The 21229-nt window shown below is 42.8% G+C and overlaps 1 protein-coding gene across 3 annotated transcripts in view; it reads left to right on the top strand.

The window, feature by feature from the left end:
* TP53BP1 (tumor protein p53 binding protein 1) overlaps positions 1–20069 on the top strand; it is a 67974-nt gene extending 47905 nt beyond the window's left edge. For 2 of the 3 annotated variants that reach the window (XM_080931253.1, XM_080931255.1), the window contains 12 exons: positions 1869–2355; positions 7543–7695; positions 9905–10176; positions 10732–10881; positions 11098–11528; positions 13991–14182; positions 14539–14754; positions 16366–16581; positions 18087–18181; positions 18649–18848; positions 19332–19477; positions 19832–20069. In XM_080931253.1, the coding sequence (XP_080787379.1) occupies positions 1869–2355; positions 7543–7695; positions 9905–10176; positions 10732–10881; positions 11098–11528; positions 13991–14182; positions 14539–14754; positions 16366–16581; positions 18087–18181; positions 18649–18848; positions 19332–19477; positions 19832–20019 (2746 nt within the window). In that variant the 3' untranslated portion in view covers positions 20020–20069. The remainder of the gene's footprint in view (positions 1–1868; positions 2356–7542; positions 7696–9904; positions 10177–10731; positions 10882–11097; positions 11529–13990; positions 14183–14538; positions 14755–16365; positions 16582–18086; positions 18182–18648; positions 18849–19331; positions 19478–19831) is intronic. The other variant, XM_080931254.1, reaches the window with a different exon arrangement.
* The last annotated feature ends 1160 nt before the right edge of the window (positions 20070–21229 follow it).

Here is a 21229-nt window from a genome sequence, read left to right as displayed (position 1 = left end):
TGTTTTATCCTAGCACTAGAAACCAAGCAAAGATAACCTGTGTTTCATCAAGCTTTATGTTAAGTATTTCAGATATTATTCTAGAGAACTGTTAACATTTAAAACCTTCAGTCACTTTGGAAACTATAGTATTTAGTTTAGAGGCAATACCTAGCTAAGGCTTATAGGATAAATAAATCAGAAGAGGGGATCTCACCTGAGGAATGTCTGTGGTAGCATTTTCTTGACTCATTGTAGAAGGGCCCAGCTCACAGTGGGTGGTGCTCCTAAGCAGGTGGTCCTGGGTTCTATAAGAAACCAGGCTGAGCAAGCCATGGGGAACAAGCATTAAGCAGCACTCCTTTTCTGGTCTTTGCTTCAGTTTCTGTTTCCATGTTTCTGCTACCAGTCTGTCTTATCTTCCCTTGATGGACTGTAATTTGTAGGCCAGATAAACCCTGTCCGCTATAGTTGCCTTTAGTCATGGTTTTTATCATAGCAATAAAAACCTAATTAAGACACACTGGTTCTTAATTTCCACAAATGGAAAACTAATGAAGCGCTGGGGCCATCTCTTAAGCAATGTCTTATAGTTATTCTGAGGTGTTTAGGTGTAGATATACCTAGGAAGCTCAGCTCTGAAACACTGGACACATGCTGTGGTCACCAAATGGCCTTTTGACCTGGTAAGACCAGAATGTTACCTGCAACTTTCTTCCTTGAAAACTGTGACTTCTCCTCCTAAATTATTGTTTTGGAGGGAGCAGACCACATGTGTAGTGTAGGCATCAGTAGAGAAGGTTAGAGCTGTTCATAAAACCAAATGAGACATCATCAGTGAGGGATAGGTTTCTTTTCTTCTTTTAAAGAGTCTCACCTTGTAGCCCTGGCTGTCTTGCTATTCACAAGGTAGACCAGGCTGGGCTGGAACTCAGTGGTTGGCCTGCCTCTGGATCCTGAGTGCAGCAATTAAGCTTCCGAAGTGGATAGCTAAGTGCCTTGGATTGCTTGGAGTTTATAGGGTTCCTGACCCTGTTCCTGGGTGTGCTTTTGGAGTTGTCTTACTTCACTTAGTGCATTTGTGTTGCTGATTATAGAGCCCAAGCCAGGAGGAAAGGAAGTGTAATTGACTCACAGATGTGCTTGAAGATTAAGGAGCTGCATCCAGTGATTACTTTCTTTTTTGTTTTTATTTATTTATCATTCATTCATTCATTCATTCCCAAGGCAGGGTTTCTCTGTGTAGCCCTGGCTGTCTTGGAACTCACTCTGTAGACCAGGCTAGCCTGGAATTCAAGAGATACACCTGCCTCTGCTTCCTGAGTGCTGAGATTAAAGACATGAACCACTACCACCTGGCCAGTGATAACTTTCTTAATGGTGGACTCCTAAGTCAATGTAGGGCATCACATTTAAGAGAGGATATGTAAGTCTTTGTTTTGAGGCAGACTCTCAATATGTAGCCCTGGCTGGTCTGGAATTTGATAGTGGACCAGGCTGGCCTCAAACTCACAGAGCTCTCACTGCTTCTGCCTTCTGGGTACTGGTGCACCATCACACCTCACAGATCTTTTTTATGAAGCCACCAGTATTTATTCATAAATGCCCTACCCCAGTGACCTTGTCAGATTTTAAATAATTCCCAAAGGCCTAACTCTGAAACACTGTACACAATTGGATTTACCTTTTATCCTTTTGATACCTTATCGCAGTGGGGATTATTTTATTTTTATTATGTTTTGAGACAGTTTTGCTTTATAGCTTTAGTTGTCTTTGAACCCATGACCTTCAACCTCTGAGTACTAGGACTATAGATGTGTCCCACCACACTGTCTTAGAGGGATAAGCTGCATTCATACTATGACGTGTGGTGTCTTTATCATCTTCAGGGCGAATTTGCTCCATTTTCCAAGTGCTCAAGAAGAAGACAAAGAAAAACCGGATGTTACCCCAAAACTTAGCCAGAGTGAACAGCCTGTGAAGTCGATTGAACCTGTCAAGGATGCTGCTGCTTCTGAGGACTCTGCCTCCTCTGTTTCCCAGCAGAGGGCCTCCCCGGGGTCGGTCAGTCCTCCAGGGGAAGTGATGGAAACAGACCTGCTACAAGGACTGGGTGCTAACCAGGACAGACCTAGTAAGATCTTGCTGGAAAGGCCCCCCCAGAGTAACATAGGAATCCAGACCATGGACCATTCCCTATGTGCCCCAGAAACTGTTTCAGCAGCAACCCAGACTGTGAAGAATGTGTGTGAGCAGGGGACCAGTACAGTGGAGCAGAACTCTGGGAAACAAGATGCCACTGTGCAGACTGAGAGGGGGAGCGGAGAGAAACCTGCCAGTGCTCCTGTGGATGACACAGAGTCCCTCCACAGCCAGGTGGGAGCACAGCTGGGTGCCTGAGGGGCCCCACTACAGATTGCATTCTCTGAGGGTCTCATTTATGTGCTTCTAATAGCAATCTTATGTTTTTAGTCTTCTCTGTGTGTGTGTGTGTGTGTGTGTGTGTGTGTGTGCGCGTGCGTGCAAGTCAGAAGACAACTTCAGTTGTTGGACCTCAGACGTTTTCTATTCTTGTTTGAAACAGGACCTCTCATTGGTTAGAAACTTCTCTAGACAGGCCCGGCTAGCTGACTCTGAGTTTGGGGTCATGTCTCTTTCTGTCTCACCATTGTTGGGAGTAGATTTAACACTGTACTCAGCTCTGTACATTGCTTCTGGCAGTCTGAACTAAATCCTCAACGCTTTACTGACTGAGCCATCTCCCCACCTCCAATGACTTTTTTTTTTTTTTTTTTTTTTTTTTTAAATCTTGTGGGTCTCATTTGGCTGGCTTGGGACCTTATAGAATCAGGTTAGCCTTGAACTCAAAAAGATACTTCTGACTCTGCTTCCCCTAAGTGCTGGGATTAAAGGTGTGTGCCAGTATGGTCTGGCTAATAGTGTCTTAAATGAAAAAGATTGATAGTAGGGATGAGGTATGTTATCTAGGGATTGCTTCTGTTGTAGGGGTCACAGTATTGGTAGAATTGTCTTAGAGGTCTTCATGCTCTGTAAAAGGGGAATTACTTGTTTCTCATAATGATTGTTGATAGTAATGATGGTGGATGGGCCATAAATGAGCCATTAAGGACCAGATTTAAATGCTAATGGAAATGCTTTAAGAGTTGAGGGATAAAACATTTATTGATGCATCCAACATGTCTGAAGATACTTATTAGTACTGATACCTATTGATTTTCTTATGAAGATTAATTTTATTTTTTGTATGTGTCTGTTGATGTGTATTTTTTGTATATGCCATGTTAGTGCAGGTACTCATAAGGACTAGAAGAGGGTACCAGATCCTCTGGAGCTGGAGTTACAGACAGATGTGAGCTGCCATGTGAATGCTGGGAACCAAACCTGGGTTCTCTGTAAGAGCATCCAGTGCTCCTAATTGATAAGCCATTCTCCCCTTTAAAATTTTATTTTTAATGCTCTCCCCCCGCCCGTGCGGGGGGTGGGCAGTCGAGTGTCAGCACATTAAAGCAAGTGCCTGTGGAGTCCAGAGGAGGGTGTTGGATCTATGAGAGCTGGACTTAAAAGGCATTTTCGAGTCACCTTACTGTGGGTGTTGGGAACTGACCTTTGGTTCTCTACAAGAGTAGTGAGTACTCGTAACCAGTGAGCCATCTCTCTAGCTCCTACCTATTGATTGTTATGGGTGTTATTTTAGCAACCACTTTTGATAGGTATTACTATGATATCTTACAGATTGAGAGGATGTGTTTCAGAGCTAGTTTCTCCTGCTAAGAGAGGTGCTAGGGGCTGGAGAGATGGCTCAGTGTGTTAAGAGCCTTGTTGTTCTTCTAGAGGACCTGAGTTTAGTTCTCAGCATCCATACTGAACAGCTCACCCCTGTCTGTAACTGCAGCTGGCCTCTGAGTGCACATACCCTCACATATGGCATATGTTCAACAGATATATGCACATAAATAAAATGAATCTAAGAACAAGTGCTCGGAAAATGCAGCTGGTGGTAAAGAGTGATGGGGGTGGAATTCTAGCAAGTGGAGTATGGAGAACTTGAAACTGGTGTGATCTTTGGAAGGACTGTTAGAGAGAAATGCTAGATGGAGTTTTTCTGAGTGTCAGAGGTTTTTAAAACAATCTCTCTGAAATAGCTCACACTCAGGCCAGTGCTTGGTGAAAGTCCAGGCTGCCACTCTCAGACTCCCTAAACTTGTGTGTGTGAACTGTATATAGAACTAGGTTTTCTGTGGCTGGAAATGACTCTTCCACCCAGTAATAATGGACTATTCAAGTTATTTAACTTTGGAAACTCTTCTCACAAGTTAGCATAGATTATCTGCCTCCTTCTCTGACTCTTGTCTTTAACCACTAAGTCTGTTCTTGAAGTGTTCAGTTTTATGGGCAGACACTCTTTATATCCCCGGATGCAAGATGGACCAGCTATTGGGAAGCAGTCAGACTGCACAAGTCACTTGAGGCTGTCATGCCTGGTTCTGGTACATGATTATCGACACACAATAGCTATTATGTTCTAACCTTATTAAGCAGACTCACATATATGGAAACAGTTTGAAGAGTTGGTTTAGGGTCCATGTTTTAAATTTTCTCTATTTTATTCCATAGCTAAAGACAGAGTTAGACTCATACAGTTATATTATTGAAAGCTTTGGGTAAATTACTTCCTGCTCCTCATAGGATGCAGAGCCAGTGGGATGAGGATGGGACAGTTGAGATATAAGCTCTGAGATGTGGTAGACAGATCAAATGCTGGCAAGTTTTAGCTACCAGCAATTCCTAAGTAATAAACACTGGCCGGCTCTAAGAAGCTAATGATTAGGGATAACGAGCAAATAGGGCTTTGAAATCTAGTTTACAAACAGTCCTTTTTATCAAAATCCTCCAAATCTGACTAAAGCATAATCTTGGCCCATTTGGCAATAGAAATTGTGAGCATGAGGGTTGGAGAGATAGGTGGGGTTTATAAAGTGCTCAGTGCTCAAGCGTGAGGGCACTAGAACCCATGTAAAGAAACCTGATGGAGGAGTGCGCATTCTGTAAGCCTAGCACTGGGGTAGCAAAGACAAGATCCCTGGGACGTGCTGAGCAGTATCCAGTCTAGTTGAGTTGGCCGAGTCTAGGTTCAAGGGGAGAGAGTAATTGTAGACACATTGACCCTCAGGCTTTCATGAACACTCATAGGCACATGTGTGTGAACACATATGCACACAGATTTAGAAAAAATTATGATCATGAAACAGCCTAGTTCTTGTTTGTTGTCTTATTTGTTTGAATAGGTGTCTAGAGTCTTAGTTTATTTTTCTATTAATCAATAATAGTGCATTTAAATTTGTCAAGCCCTTGAATGAATTACACCTGTCCTGATTCTTCTAGCAGGTTTGGATAGTGTAATGCATGGTGCACATAGGCTATTCATCAAATATTTGCATAATGTTTTTTGACTGAAAGCTTATTTTTCTTTAGGTAACATGAAGTTGTCAAAAACTAGGGTTTTGTTCAAGCTATTTTTTAAAGATTTGATTTGATTTATATGAGTACACTGTAGCTGTCAGACACACCAGAAGATGGCATTGGGTCCTATTATAGATGGTGAGACACCACATTTGCTGGAAATTGAACTCAGGACCTTTGGAAGAATAGTCAGTGCTTTTAACTGCTGAGCCATCTCACAGCCCTCAAACTATTTTTTAGTGGTAAATATTAAAATGGTTTTATTATTTTTATTTTATGTGTCTGAATGTTTTGCATGCATATATTTGCATGCCTGGTGCCCATGGCAGCCAGAAGAGGGTTCTGGATCCCCTGGCACAGGGGTTTATAGACAGTTGTGAGCTGCCATGTAGGTGGTGGGACTTGAACTGCAGGGTCCTCTGAAGAGCAGCAGGGGTGCTTAACCACTGTGCTGTCCGTCTCTTTTCATTCTAGATATCAAATCTTAATTTAAAAAAAAATTTTTTTGGTGACAGTGTTGCAGGTTACCTAGGTGCTAGCCTCAAACTATATAGTCTAGAAATGGCTTTGAATTTCTGATTCTCCTGCCTCTCCCTCCAAGTGCTGGAATTATAGATGTAAATTACCACACCCAGCTTTCTTTTTTAAAAAAGATTTGCTTGTTTATTTTATGCATATGAGTACACTGTAGCTGTCTTCAGACACACCAGAAGAGGGCATCAGATCCCACTACAGATGGTTGTGAGTCACCATGTGGATGCTGGGAATTGAACTCAGGACCTCTGGAAGAGCTGTGAGTGCTCTTAACCTCTGAGCCATCTCCCCAGCCCAAAACATTTATTGTATGTATATGAGTACATTGCCACTGTCTTCAGATACACCTGAAGAGCAGTGCTCTTAATGCTGAGCCATCTCTCCAGCCTCATGCCCAGCTTTCTACCTTAACCCTTTAGTTAAAAATCGATTCCTTGTGTCTTAAATGGGATTTCTGTGACGAAACACCATGACCAGAAGTAACTTGGGGCTGAAAAGGTTTTTTTGACCTACATATCCAGAGTCCTAGGCCATTGAGGGCAGCCAAGGCAGGAAGTCTGACAACAGGAACCCTGAGACAGGAAGGAGCTGATGGAGGGGCTCCATTTAGTGGCTAATCCACATGGCTTGCCTAGTCTCCTTTCTTGTTTTGTTTTGGTTTTTATTTTTGTTCTTGTGGTTTTCTTTTTGAGACAGTGTTTTTCTGTGTTGCCCTCCCCTTCCTGGAACTCCCTTCGGAGAACAGGCTAGCCTCCAACTCCGAGAGCTCCATCTGCCTCCTGAGTGCTGATCCCACCACTGCCTGGCTCAGCCTGATAGAACTCAAGACCACCAGCTGAAGGGTGTCGCCACCCACAGTGGGCAGGGCCCTCCCACAACAATCACTAAGTAAGAAAATGCCCTACAGCCAGATCTTATGGAGGCATAAGTGAGGTTCCATCCTGTGATGACTGTTAAGTTAACCTGAAACTGGGCAGCACAGCTTGGTGAGTAAGCGGAGGCTGGTGACCTTTATAGGAGACCTCGTATCTCAACTAAGTAACAAAACCCCCACAACTATTCCTTGGGACAGACAGTTTCCTATTTGATCTCAGGAGAAAGCAGTGTCTTTTTTATTACTAAACTGGTTTTCACTGGTTAACAGGTGTTGATTCTGAGCTTCTCTTAAGAGTCAAAGAGCCCCTGCCTTTTAGGTAAAGCACTGTTATCATCAGGACTAGAAGTTGTGGTGGCACATACTTAGAGTCTGAGGCAGGAGGATCACAAGTACGTAGTGATTGAAGACAAGTCTGAACTATACAGTGAAACAAAGAGTTGAAAAAATTTAGAATACTTATTTTTTCAAAATAATGTGTTAGATACTATGATTGAGCTTTGTCATTTCAGGTCAAGTGAGGCAGACACGGATTTCCACAGCCTAGTCTCAGTCTTCCCTGTGAATTAATGGACCGCTTATCACATCATATTCATGAGTCTCGGTGAAAACTGTGACTCCATTTCAGTTTCTGTTCGCTGGTTTTGTTTATACTGTTGTGTCTTTTGTTGTAGGGAGAAGAAGAATTTGAAATGCCCCAGCCTCCACATGGCCATGTCTTGCATCGTCACACAAGAACGATTCGAGAAGTCCGTACACTTGTCACCCGTGTCATCACAGATGTTTATTACGTGGATGGAACAGAAGTGGAAAGGAAAGTAACGGAGGTAATGACTACATCCACCTGCTCCTGCCCCTCCTACCCAAGTCCTTCCCTCTCCTCTTTGTCCTTGGTCACTAGGCACTGGCACACTTCAGTTCCATTTTCTTTCCTGAGACAGGGTCTTTTTGCACAGCCCTAGCTGTCCTGGAATTTGCTCTATAGACCAGGCTGGCCTTAACTCACAGACATCTGCCTGCCTCTGCCTCCTGAGTGTTACCACTGTCTTTTTATTTTAGCTCAAGCTTCTTAACCCATTGTGTAGCCATTCTTGAACTTCTGATCTTTCTCTCTCCATATCTGTTTATGTTTATGACAAACCTAAGGTCACATGCATGTGAGGGGAGCACTCCACCAACCCTGTGGGCTTTCTTTTAACATTTATTCATGTATTTATTCAATGTGTGTATTCCTGTGTGTGTGTGTATATATATATATATATATATATATATATATATATGTATGTATGTATGTATGTATATATATGTATGTATATGTGTATGTATGTATGTTAGAGTGGCCCATATGTGACAGCTTTTGGAGGACAGACAGCCTTTTTTTTTTTTAATGTGCATTGGTGTTTTGCCTGCATATGATCCTCTGGAAGAGCAGCCAGTGCTCTTAACCACTGAGCCATCTCTCCAGCTCCCGAGGACAGCTTTCAAAGTCAGCTCTGGGTTATCAGATTTGGGTCACGAAACATCTTATGGGCCATTTTGCTATTTATCCTTGCCCTCCCTTAAACTATAACTTCTTTTTTTTTTAATTATTTATTTATTTAAGTACACTGTAGTTGTCTCCAGACACACCAGAAGAGAAATTGGATCCCATTACAGATGGTTGTGAGCCACCATGTGGTTGCTGGGAATTGAACTCAGGACCTCCAGGAGAGCAGCCAGTGCTCTTCACTGCTGAGCCATCTCTCCAGCCCCCCCCCCCTTTTTTTTAAATTAAACTATAAATTCTTAAAGAAGAAACTTTACAAAAGGAAGGCGTCAGAAATAGCCATTTGTTTACCTTTTAGTAGCATTATATAAATGTGTGGTACATGTTGTCTTTGTGGAGAGTCTTCTTTCTCCACATCATGTCAATTAGCATGGTGCTCTGTAAACATTTTAGATGATGAAGACAAAATTGTGTTGTGTATGCCCATTTCCCTATGCTGTGCCTGTTGAGGGTGTTTCGTCTTGGTCTTAGACCCTTGCCTGAGCTTCATCTCACAGCTGACTTACAGCTGAGCTCTAGCACCAAGTGTGCATGTGAAGTAAAGCCAGCCTGATAGTCTAGTGGTTTGTACTTATCATAAATTCATCATCATCATCATCTGAGCCAGGATCTCATTAGTAGCCATGGCTGTTTTGAAATTTAGCATGTAGACAGGCTGGCCTTAAACTCATAGAGATCTGCCTGCATCCAATTCCCAGTGTTGGGATTAAAGGTGTGTGTGACTACACCCAGCATGTACTTTCATTACAATGTGAGCCCCCTCGACCCATGCTGGATGGAGTTTAAAACTGTAAACTCAGGGCTCTCCTATGACGATACATTCTCAGCTCAGATAATGTTTTTGTCTTCCTTTTTCCAAATCAATTCATTTTTGCTTATAATTTTCGGTTTCCTTGGTCAGTTAAAGAAGAACTAATGTTAATGATGTACCCAGAATGGCTCCTCCCACTCCTCTCAGCGATCTTAGTTCTCTCCTCAGGAAATGGCTTCTGTCTTTTGGGTTAAAGTCTTTGTTAGTAGCCTGTGCTTAGTGAGCTTTCCCAATAGAAAGATAATTTCACGTGCCATAGAAAGAGTTCTTTCTTCCTAATGTTTCACTACATGTAATATGTTAAGTGTTTGATTCAATAGCTTTGAACAAGTTTAAAAACAATATTTACTTACTTAATTTTGAGTCAGGGTTTCACTTTATAACCCTGACTGGAATGAAATTTGATACATGGATCAGGATGGTCTCAAACTCAGTTTACCTGCCTCTGCCTCCTAGGATTAAAGATGTGTGCCATCATACCTTGCTATGCTTTGAAAGAAATTTTGTAGTCCTGGCTCAAAACTGATAGAGAATATTTTCATTGCTTCAGAAAGTTCCTTCCTGATTCCCACCTGGCTGATGTGACGTTTCCTGCAGGCTCTTAAGATTTCCCAGCCATCACCTTAGCTTTCTGTTAGTGTGCTTTCTTTTAGCTTCCCTGTCTGTTTCTTCCCTTCAGGAGACTGAAGAACCAATCGTAGAATGTCAGGAATGTGAAACAGAAGTTTCCCCTTCACAGACTGGAGGTTCCTCTGGGGACCTGGGGGACATCAGCTCCTTCTCTTCCAAAGCTTCCAGCTCACACCACACATCCAGTGGAACAAGTCTCTCAGCCATACACAGCAGTGGCAGCTCAGGGCGAGGAGCTGGGCCACTCAAAGGAAAAACCAGTGGGACAGAACCTGCAGATTTTGCCTTACCCAGTTCCCGAGGAGGCCCAGGAAAACTGAGGTGCAGACAGGTTCTCCAGAAAGAACCCTGCAGGGGCAGGGCTGCTAATGTTTTACTATTACATGACTAGAAATATTGGGGAATGCCCCGCCTTAAGATGGAGAAATCAGTGCCTTTTCCTCCCCTGTGGACAAAGAAGTCCTTTAGGGGATGTTGGGAATGCTGGGTACATTCTCCTGCCATCCCTATATCCTGCAGCTTACCCATATTTTGGTTGGGAGTACAGACTTGGAATAGGCCCCCACTGTGTCCTATGTCCTTGGTGTTTGGTCTGCTCTGTGGGTATCCATAGGTCGGCAGAAATGGGTTTGACATCTTAAATAGCAGGAAGCTACGTCAGGAGGGAGCAGACTTTGATACAGGAAAAAGTCCTTTTATCCATTCCCCCTTATTCCCTGGCTGAGGTTTTGATGAGTTTTGATGGGTGTGAGCCAGCTTCCTGGTGCCTTGGAGGAGCAGCACATGTTGCCTGACATAGTTGGAAGGTCCTGGGGAGATGTTAAAGGATGTATTCATTAGCAGCTGCTATCAAACTAACCTGTCTTCATTTTTTAGTCCTAGAAAAGGGGTCAGTCAGACAGGGGCAGCAGTGTGTGAAGAAGATGGTGACACAGGTCTTGGCATGAGACAAGGAGGGAAGGCTCCAGTTACACCTCGTGGGCGTGGGCGAAGGGGCCGCCCACCTTCTCGGACCACTGGAACCAGGTACCTGGGTAATGGCAAAAATAGGAGTAGAGAGAAGAGGAGAATGGAGTGTAGGATGTAAGAGGGAAAGGAGAGGACCACACTGACACCTGAGGCCACTGAGACATTTGGCTCATACCTGTGATAGGGTTAATAAAGAATGGGTAAAGATCTAAGAAAAAGAGTTGGAAGGTAGGTCCTGTCTCGTTCTCACATCCTTCTCTTACCTGTCTTTAGAGAAACAGTTGTGTCTGGTCCATTGGGCATAGAAGACGTTTCACCTAGCATGTCACCAGATGACAAGTCCTTCACCCGCATTATGCCCCGTGTGCCAGACTCTACCAAACGGACAGATGCCAGCTCTACTGCTTTGCGGCGGAGTGATTCTCCAGAGATTCCTTTTCAGGCTGCTACTGGTTCCTCTGATGGCTTGGATTCCTCGTCTTCAGGAAACAGCTTTGTAGGGCTCCGTGTTGTAGCCAAGTGGTCATCCAATGGCTACTTTTATTCTGGGAAAATCACACGAGATGTTGGAGCTGGGAAGTATAAGCTGCTCTTTGATGATGGGTATGAATGTGATGTGTTGGGCAAAGACATTCTCCTGTGTGACCCCATACCTCTGGACACTGAAGTGACAGCCCTCTCAGAAGATGAGTATTTCAGTGCAGGTAATAAAATAAGCAGAGTTCCTACAGATGTACTGTGCCAGCTGGTCCATCTTGCCAGCACTTACCAGTCTTATCTTCACAGCCCAACTTTTTCTCTGGACTCACAAGTCAGAGATTCCTATCACTCGCTTACCCTTGCCCTGGACTGTTTTGTTTGTAGTTTGGTTTTCGGTAAACTTATTTTGGAATAGTTATAGAATTAAAACGTTGCCGGGATACAGAATGGTGCTAGGGTAGAGGATCCCTGTGTCCTCCTTGCCGAGCATCCCTATCTGTAATGTCCTACATTCGTCTTATACTTTGCCAGAACCAAGAAGCCAATCTCAATTCCTAACTGTTAACTAAACTCCAAACGTGATTTGGATTTTACCGTCTTTTCTATAATGTACTTTCTCTGTTTCAGGATGCAGTCAAGGATACCACATTACATTTAGTCATCATGTTTCGTTTGGTCTCCTCTGGTTTGTGGCAATTTTTGTCTTTTGTTTTTCCATGACTTTGACAGTTTTGAGAGACCTGATTCACATTAGATTGGAGTTATGATTTTGTTTTTAATTCATTGTAAAGAATGCCATTAGGGGTGAAGTGCCCTTCCTATTATATTGTATATGGGGCTGAGGGAGGCATGTGACATCACCTTACATCACTGGTGTGAGCACTTTCCAGGTCTCTCCACTTTAACATTAGCATTTCCCCCTTTGTATTGTCTTTTTTTACACCCACCTTTATGCCCTGGCTGTCCCAGAACTTGCATTGTAAACCAGGCTGGCCTCAAGCTAACAGGAATCCACCTGCCTCTGCCTCCCGAGTCCTGGTGTGTGCTGCTATGCCAGGCTTCACTTCTGACTTTTTAAGTTCACTGACTGCATTGATAAGAATTCAACCAGATACTGTGGTGGTACACTGAGATATTTTCTCTTAGGAAGAGAACTCAGCATGCTGCATGTTGTTCTGATTTGAAGAATGATGCTCTTTTTTTGTTTTCTCAGGGTGGTCTCAGGTCACTGCCCTTTTTGTAATAGCCACTGTTGGTAAGGGTGAGGTATTTCTGTGTGCTTTTACTTTTTCATATATAGCTTCTTAGCTATGTGGTGTTGACGGTCATTTGGAAATGTCCTTTCTGGATATTGTTTTGAGTATGCATGGCTAGAATTGGAGAACAAACTTTTTTGTTGGGAGCTTCCAGGCTTTTGTGTTCTAGGATTCCCCAAGTACATGCTTTTGCTCCCTTGTTTTGGTGTTTTTGGGCCACTTTACCTTGTAACACTAGATAACACCATCGGTTATGTGGTGTTACTTAGGAGCAGTACATGGTACTAACAGCTCATGGTTTGTATGTATTGTCTTCTGGTATGAAGCCATCTTAGAGGTTGACATTTGGCCCTTTCAAGATAGTTTGGTATCAGCAGTACATGTGCATCATGGGATAGGGATTTGACTGTCCACTTGCTGAGGCTATTTACCAATGTCAGTGCTACACTGCTTCTAGTGGAGCAGCACTTCTCGGTGGTCAGTGTCCTTTTGGCCTTGGGTATGTGTGTCAGTTTGAGACGGTCTCCATGATGTAGTTTGATAGAAGCTAGGAGCTGAGTAAAGGAATTGTGTGCACAGCAGGGGAACTAGGACCTGCTTCCTCCTCCTTGCTTCTCTCTGGCAGGATAGCTCGGTCCCTTAGCCCTTTGTTGAAAACAAGCTAATGGAGAATGAAGTGTACCTTCCTGTTCACTGGAATGAAAAATATCAGCAGTGGTGGGCCATTTTTATGTTGTGTGTGAGATATATGCTGTTTACTGGTTATTAGAAAGGAGTGTGGGTTTTGTTTTGTTTTCCCCCCTTTTTTCATAGATTTGGAAATAGATCTTGCCTAATTAATCCTCACATAACAGAGCTTGGCCAAAACTCAGGTTGGTTGAGTTCTGCATCAGCCACCCATTGTACTCCTACCCTAAAGGCCTATCTGTACTGTGTATCAGTGCAAGAACAACAAGGTTTTTAGAGAAGAGCAGGGAAGCAGGGTTTATTTTTCCCTTTCTTTTCTCTCTCCATCCTGATTTTGTTGTACAATAGACAAACATGTACATGATTTCTTAGAATCATCATTTTCACCTGTAACTTAGGACTATCGCTCATTCTTCAAAGAACCTGAAATAGGAGATTGCTATAGGATCATTAAGAAACCATGCTATTCACTTCAGGATTCATTTGAGACACTAATAATCCTTAAGTCCATCATTGGGATTTATTTTATAGCTAAAGACTGCTTCCTCTCAGAAGACCTTGTCTAATCGTAGTGTATTAGCTACATAGATCCCAAATGTTGTAAATCATTTGGGATGGACAGCCAAGTTCAGCCCACACTGTTGGCTCTTTGTGTTCCCTGCCTCAGGCCTGCTTTTGTAGAGCCCTTCTGAGAGGGTGCTAAGCAGCCTATGATTATGAATCTTTTATAATGTCATCTCCAGGAGTGGTGAAAGGACATAGGAAGGAGTCTGGGGAGCTGTATTACAGCATTGAAAAAGAAGGCCAAAGGAAGTGGTATAAACGAATGGCAGTCATTCTGTCCTTGGAGCAAGGAAACAGACTGAGAGAGCAGTATGGGCTTGGCCCATACGAGGCTGTCACACCGCTCACGAAGGCAGCAGATATCAGCTTAGGTAAGACTTTTCTGGATCCCATGCTTTGCTTAAAAGGAGGAATGGTTTCTACAGTAGTTAGGAATGATTGTCTGACTCCCTTGTGTGGTTTATTGGATGGCAATGCCTGTCATTTTCTAAAGTTACTGCCATACTTTTTTCCCTTCAAATATCAAATGAGAAGTTTCTAGGGTTTTTCTGGCCTTTCTTGTTCTATGGGGAAGCAAGTACATCTCAGTCATGTCAGTGCTGGAACATAAACGTGTGGCTTTAAAGGAGACTTCCTGATTGGGGGAGGTTGTAGTAAGCACAGTACTGTCAGTCAGGTTTAAGTTCTTACTTAACCTGGTCTTACTAGCCTTTGGCTTATTCATCAGATAATTTGGTGGAAGGAAAGCGGAAACGGCGCAGTAACATCAGCTCCCCGGCCACCCCCACTGCCTCCAGTAGCAGCAGCACAACACCCGCACGTAAAACCACAGAGAGTCCCCGTGCTTCCACGGGAGTTCCGTCAAGCAAAAGGAAACTTACAACTTCTGAAGAGGAACGGTCCCCTGCTAAGCGAGGCCGAAAGTCTGCCACAGTGAAACCTGGTAAGATGGAGACTAGTACACGATGATGTCCTTTCTGTGCTGGTCACAGATTGGTGCCTACAAGTTTATAGGTTATCCTGGTATGAGCTACATTCCATCCTTCAGAACCCAGCAATAGGGCAAGACTTGATCACAGACTCTGTGGGTTCTTTGGGGGAATGTAAGTATGAAGTTTAAGTATAATTTCTTAGACTTTATCCTCTGCTATCACCTGCTTTTTGGTAGACTTTGTTTCCACTATTCTTTCCCCCAAGCTTCCTATAGAAAGGTTGTGCTTCAGCCTGAATCTTCCCTTTCCCCTGCCCATCCCTTTCAGTCACTCCTGTTCATTATGAGAACATTCAGTCAGTTGTTCAAGTGTCTGTAAATGACCCCGACCTGGCCACGGTGGCTTCTGTAGTAAAGTCTTATCTCTATTGGATAGGGGCCTCTCAGGCTAGCACCATGACTGCATTCCACATTTTCTTCCCCAGCACCAGATCTTTGGCTTTTCCTGTTGGAGTTGTCATCTGCTTACTCACCTAATACCACTGCCTTGTATGTAAGGTTATTTAAGAACAGTAATAGTGGGCTGGAGAGATGGCTCAGCGGTTAAGAACACTGACTGTTCTTCCAGAGGTCCTGAGTTCAAATCCCAGCAACCACATGGTGGCTTGCAACCATCTGTTATGGAATCTGATGCCCTCATCTGGTGTTTCTGAAGACAGTGACAGTGTATTCACAAACATAAAATAAACAAATAAATCTAAAAAAAAAACAGTAATAGGTTATTAAATATTTACTGGGTTAGGCATGAAGCCTAGATATTTTCACTCCTATTCCCTTATATAATCTCTTAAAGCATATGTACTAGAATTTACTTTTATATTTTTGAAGAGCCTAAGACAGAAAACTTTCTCACCGTGACAGAATAAGCCAGATCGCAAATTTAGGTAGGCTTGGTTCTTTAGTCCAGTGCCATCCACATAGTATTTCTGCCTCTGACTGTTCCTGATCCTGGTTTTATTTCAGGAGGCAAGTCGTCATCTTAGCCTCCTTATGAACCTGATTCGGCTTCAGTAGGTATCTGTTTCCTTTTGGAGGACTTCCTGGGGCACATCTTAGCATGGGTGTTCTGGAATGGTGGCACACTTACCTTCGTTGACAGCAGTGTTGAGGTGGGGTATTTTGTTGTAGCTTCACTTCCACATAAAGACTCTATCACCAAGTATTTGGTATTATTCTGGTGAGAGCCTAAGGCACAGGGAGAATCTGATTGGGACAGTTCTTGGCAGCAGTAAAAGTTCCCCCCCTCTTTAAAGATTGCTTCAAAATGTCAAGAGACCTGGGCGATGAAGGTGGTTAAAGACTTCTAAACACTACAGTTTTCCTGTTCTAGAACCACCTTTGATTTCAGGTGGCCTTAGAATTTGATGTTATAGTACCAGTTCATTTCCATGTGAAAGCAACTGCCCAGTGTAATGGTCATGTCAAATTTAAATGTTATTTTGTCTTTGTTGTAAATCTGGCCCTAGACCAGGGCATGGCCTATCTGGTCACACTTATTGCTGGGCCTTTGTCCAAGTAGTGATCTGTGTGCATCATTTTGGTAACTGTATTTTGTCCTTCTAGGAACAGTGGGGGCAGCAGAGTTTGTGAGCCCCTGTGAGAGTGGAGACAACACAGGTGAACCTTCTGTCCTGGAAGAGCCAAGAGGGCCTTTGCCTCTCAACAAGACCTTGTTTCTGGGGTATGCCTTTCTCCTCACCATGGCTACAACTGGTGACAAGCTGGCCAGCCGCTCTAAGCTGCTAGATGGTCCCACAGGAAGCAGTGAAGAAGAGGAGGGTGAGTTCCCAGAGTGCTACCTATGCACTCTTTCCATTTACTTTGTGAAGGGATGCATCTCTCACTCAGGTAGAGCAGTGCACCAAGCAGGCTGTGATTGTGATTCTGTAAATCTAACAAGTAAAACTAACTTGTACCCTATTTCTGGTTTGTAGAATTTACACAAAACTGTTCTTATCGAGTGGTTCTCAAGGTAATCTTAGTAGGCAGCTGGGAAATATTTATCTTTTTGTTAATTTACATACTACCTGATACAGGTGCACACTCTATAGATTTATGCATGGATGTGTACGTGTGCACATGTGTGGAAGAACTGTTCTTCCTCCTATGTAAGGGGCTCCAGGAGATCAAACTCAGTCACCAGGCTTGGCAGCTTTTGCCTTCTGAGACATTTTGGTGGCCTAGGGAAAGAGTCTCCTTTTTACATAAAATGAATGATAAAAATCTGTCTATCAGGGTTAAACAGCTTCAACGATGACAGACTTAGAATTAGAACACAGTGCTGGCTTTACCAGGCTCCTGATGTCCATCCACCTTCCCCACTTGTGCTCTAGCATCTACTTAAGAAAACTTACTTGGAAGATGTATTTCATTCTGAGTGTAAGAAAGGAATTGCGGGATCTCCAGTGTCCCAGGATAGTTTGAGAAGAATTAGTTTCTAGGCCCTTTCAATTCTTGGACCTTTCATCATGTCTGTGTGCCACGTTTATGTTGTGTACATTAATTTGTGACTAGGTGAAGTCTATGGTCAGTTGGTAGAACATATCAGAGAATGTGTAGATCAAACGTATATAATGACAATAGTCCCCAGATATCTGTCCAAGCTTGAGAACTAGATTGTTGTTTTGTAAGTTAAAGAGTTCTGACTAATGTTGAGTCTTGCAAGAAGGAACTAAAATGAGGAAAATGTGATTGTCATAAAATGGTATAGCTGAAGATGTATTTAAGCCAACAGATGACTCTACTCACTAGTTAGAGCCATGGAAACATGTACGGGGCATAAGAAAAGTGATCTGGGAGGTGCACTCAGAATTTTATGGCTTGGAAGGTGCATATCTGAGATGTTCTGGTGATGGGTGGTTGGGTTTTGAAAGCAAGTGTAGTACGTATGGTTTGTCAAACAATTCAGATATGTACAGTGGAAGAAAAAAAAGCAGTGACTTGCTGTGCAAGAAGTGACTTAGTATTAGGAGTCCCTTGAATTCCAAGCGGCAGTCTGGCATTGCAGTAGAGATGGTTTGCAGCCTTTTGCTTTTCTAGTGTTGCTTTAACAACTTAGCCCTTGAAACCAGACTTCATAAGACAGTTCTGCATAGGTGTTCTACATAGACGTTTGTTGCTTGGAATAGTCCAGAAAGCTGACTGAATGTTAGTAAATCTGTGTCTGTCTAATCACCAATAGAGGAATGTAAGAAGCAGATACAAATAGGCATTAAAGTAGCACCTTGAAAACCATTATTTAAATTTTATAACACTAAAAATAATTATTTTTGTTATATATACAGAATTTTTAGAAATTCCTCCCTTCAACAAGCAGTACACAGAATGCCAGCTTCGAGCAGGAGCTGGGTATATCCTTGAAGACTTCAATGAAGCCCAGGTGAGGACTTCTTTCTGCCCTCTTTCGGTATTGAGAAAAAGCCCAAGTGGGGTGGTTCGCTTAAGTCCCGGGTACTGTGCCACTGTACTACTCCAGCCCAGCATTTCCATTGTACACAAGAGAAACTAGAACTTGTGTTAGGTGGTAGTGGCCCTATAGAGTCAGCAACAGATTGAACTTATGTAGTAGAAGGCCTATTGGTGGTGATGTTTCCCTAGCCTGGAAGGTGGTGTTTACCCATGAGATTTAGGCCTTCCAAAAGATGTAGGTGAAATAAGTAAACTGTCACAGGAAGCAGTTTGGGCTTCTCAGCCCATGCAGCCTTAGGTACAAAAACAGATTAGATAGTATTTTTGATACCAATTGGAAGTCTTTACATCTGTTTTTGAGGGCTCATTAGGTGCTGCTAATTAGGAAAGGTTTAGATACCTGACCAGACAAAGTCAGCCGGGCCTCTTTTCTCCTAGTGTAACACAGCCTACCAGTGTCTCCTAATTGCGGACCAGCACTGTCGAACCCGGAAGTACTTCCTGTGCCTTGCCAGTGGCATTCCTTGTGTGTCTCATGTCTGGGTCCATGACAGTTGCCATGCAAACCAGCTTCAAAACTACCGTAATTATCTGCTGCCTGCTGGGTATAGCCTTGAGGAGCAACGAATTCTGGATTGGTGAGTGTTTGGGAGCCCATCTAGAGCTGAGAAGACAGGAAGACTAGCATTTGGGAAGTTGAGAAATTGAAGTGTTGGGCTGGAGAGATGGCTCAGCTGTTAAAGGCTAGGCTCTCAACCAAAAATATAAGAGGAAATTGAAGTGTTACTAGAAACTGGGATGCCTGTAGACTAAGTCAGAATTTGAGTGAATTTGAAATGATTTCAGCAGTTAAAATACTTTATTGCCAGAGCCTCATTTTACATTGGCTGGAACCTTCTGACTAGTGGCTAGTGTTCCCTATTAGAGGAAGCACTGAAATTAGGATTAAGTTTCAATCATTAAACTTAAAGGGACTAAAGTGATCCTAGAATGCATACCTCATTCAGAGGAGAGGCAGGACACGGCATAGTTAGAAAAGCATGAAGGGCTCTCTTTGCAGAACTAGGTTTCTTTCCAGTTCCTAAACTGTCTCCAATAAGCTGTCTCCAATTCCTTCACAGGCAACCTCGTGAAAACCCTTTCCAGAATCTGAAGGTCCTCTTGGTGTCAGATCAACAACAGAACTTCCTGGAGCTCTGGTCTGAGATCCTTATGACTGGAGGGGCAGCCTCTGTGAAGCAGCACCATTCAAGTGCCCATAACAAAGGTACTGGAAAGCATCTGTTTCATAGTCATTCCAGGGATGTTCTTAAATTCACTTGTTAGCCTGTGTATTCTAAGTCTGTCCTCATTTTTTAAGTTCTACCTTCAAAAAGGGTAGGTTGAAGGACAACACTGTTTAGGCTTCTACAGTCTCCAGTGGCCTTTCCATTCAATAGCTCTCCAAGGTTAGAAGTAGTGATCACAACTTTTTAGATTGTGAATATACAGTATCTATAGTAGAGGGCTTTGGTTTGTCAGAGTAGGGAATACTGATTAGAAGACACACCTGCCTTTCTTTTTTTAAATAGGAGCCAAACTGAGTATTCTTTCCTCATTCACTTCCCCCTACTTTTTGCAGACATTGCTTTAGGGGTATTTGATGTGGTGGTGACAGACCCCTCATGCCCAGCCTCGGTGCTCAAGTGTGCTGAAGCCTTGCAGCTGCCTGTGGTATCACAAGAATGGGTGATCCAGTGCCTCATTGTTGGGGAGAGAATTGGATTCAAGCAGCATCCAAAATATAAACATGATTATGTTTCTCACTAAAGATACTTGGTCTTACTGGTTTTATTCCCTGCTATTGTGGAGATTGTGTTTTAATCAGGTTTTAAGTGTGTCTTGTGTGTAATTGTATTTGCATGGACCTTGTACATAGTTTTATTTGCTGGACTTTTATGATAAAATAAATGTTGAATTTCTTTGGTTGTAGTAACTGGGATGTCTTCATCTGTTTCTTTGAGCTTAATCTCAGAACATGGTAAACATAGGGTCTTCTCTGGAGCTTTTCAGCAGGCTTGTCACTTTAGCAGTACAGCAAACAAAGATTAAAGGTTTAGGAATGAACTTTATTCTGTGGCACTACTGTCAATGTCAAAAGGCTATCCAGGCTACCTAAAATGTTATGCTGCCAAAAAGCAGTTTAAAGTAGGTGAGGGCCTAGATGAAAAGTAAGTAGTCCTAAAGTTGAGTGGGACTGGAGACAGCTGCTGGGAACATGACCAGTAATGGACAGTGACTATAAATCTGCTGGGACCTTTTTCTGTAAAATAAGTTGTCACAACTGTTGGAAGCTATTACTTCCGCACACCCACCATCATAATCCTATTGGCTTCTCATTCTCTAAAGGCTATCCTTGGTTTTCTATAGAGCCAAACAGTAAATACTGTTAGGCTTTGTGGTCACTTGTCTATCTCAACTTGCTGTGAGATGAAAGCAATCATAGACAGTAGGTAAATGAGTATGTGTGGCTGTTTGAATAATACTTTATTTACAAAAACAAGCAGCAGGCTATTATCTGCTAAGCCCTGTTTTTAGAGTTAACAATGGAAGGAATTGACAACTGTGGGATTCAGGTTCTCTTAGTGGGTAGTAGACAGTATAGATGAAGAGAGGATTCAGTGACTATAGACTAAGGCCTGAATGCTGCATTCTTGTCCAGCTTGGAGGCAAAGGTATGTCAATGAAGTGTTTTTCTGTTTATGAGAACATTAGTATGTTCTCAGCCAGTGGTAGGTAGACTTTCTGAACAATGTGACCTATCATCTTTAGCTAGAATTGCCCTTTTACTAGTCTGAAAGAATTATGAACCCACTGGCTAAATTCTTCAGATAAAGGGAACTCAAATCTTAAATTTTTTTGAAGGATAAAGATAAATTATATAGTTATAAATTACAAGATACAGAGAGAGAAAAAGCCCACAGCCCATCTAAAGGGTTTTCTAATTTGGTGGTAACATAGAAGCTGACCTATTCAAAAA

Source organism: Micromys minutus (assembly GCF_963924665.1).
Source record: "Micromys minutus genome assembly, chromosome: 17".
NCBI classification, from domain to species: Eukaryota; Metazoa; Chordata; class Mammalia; order Rodentia; family Muridae; genus Micromys; species Micromys minutus.
The sequence above is the reverse complement of the archived record's forward strand: the minus strand, read 5'-3'. Positions and strand labels throughout refer to the sequence as shown.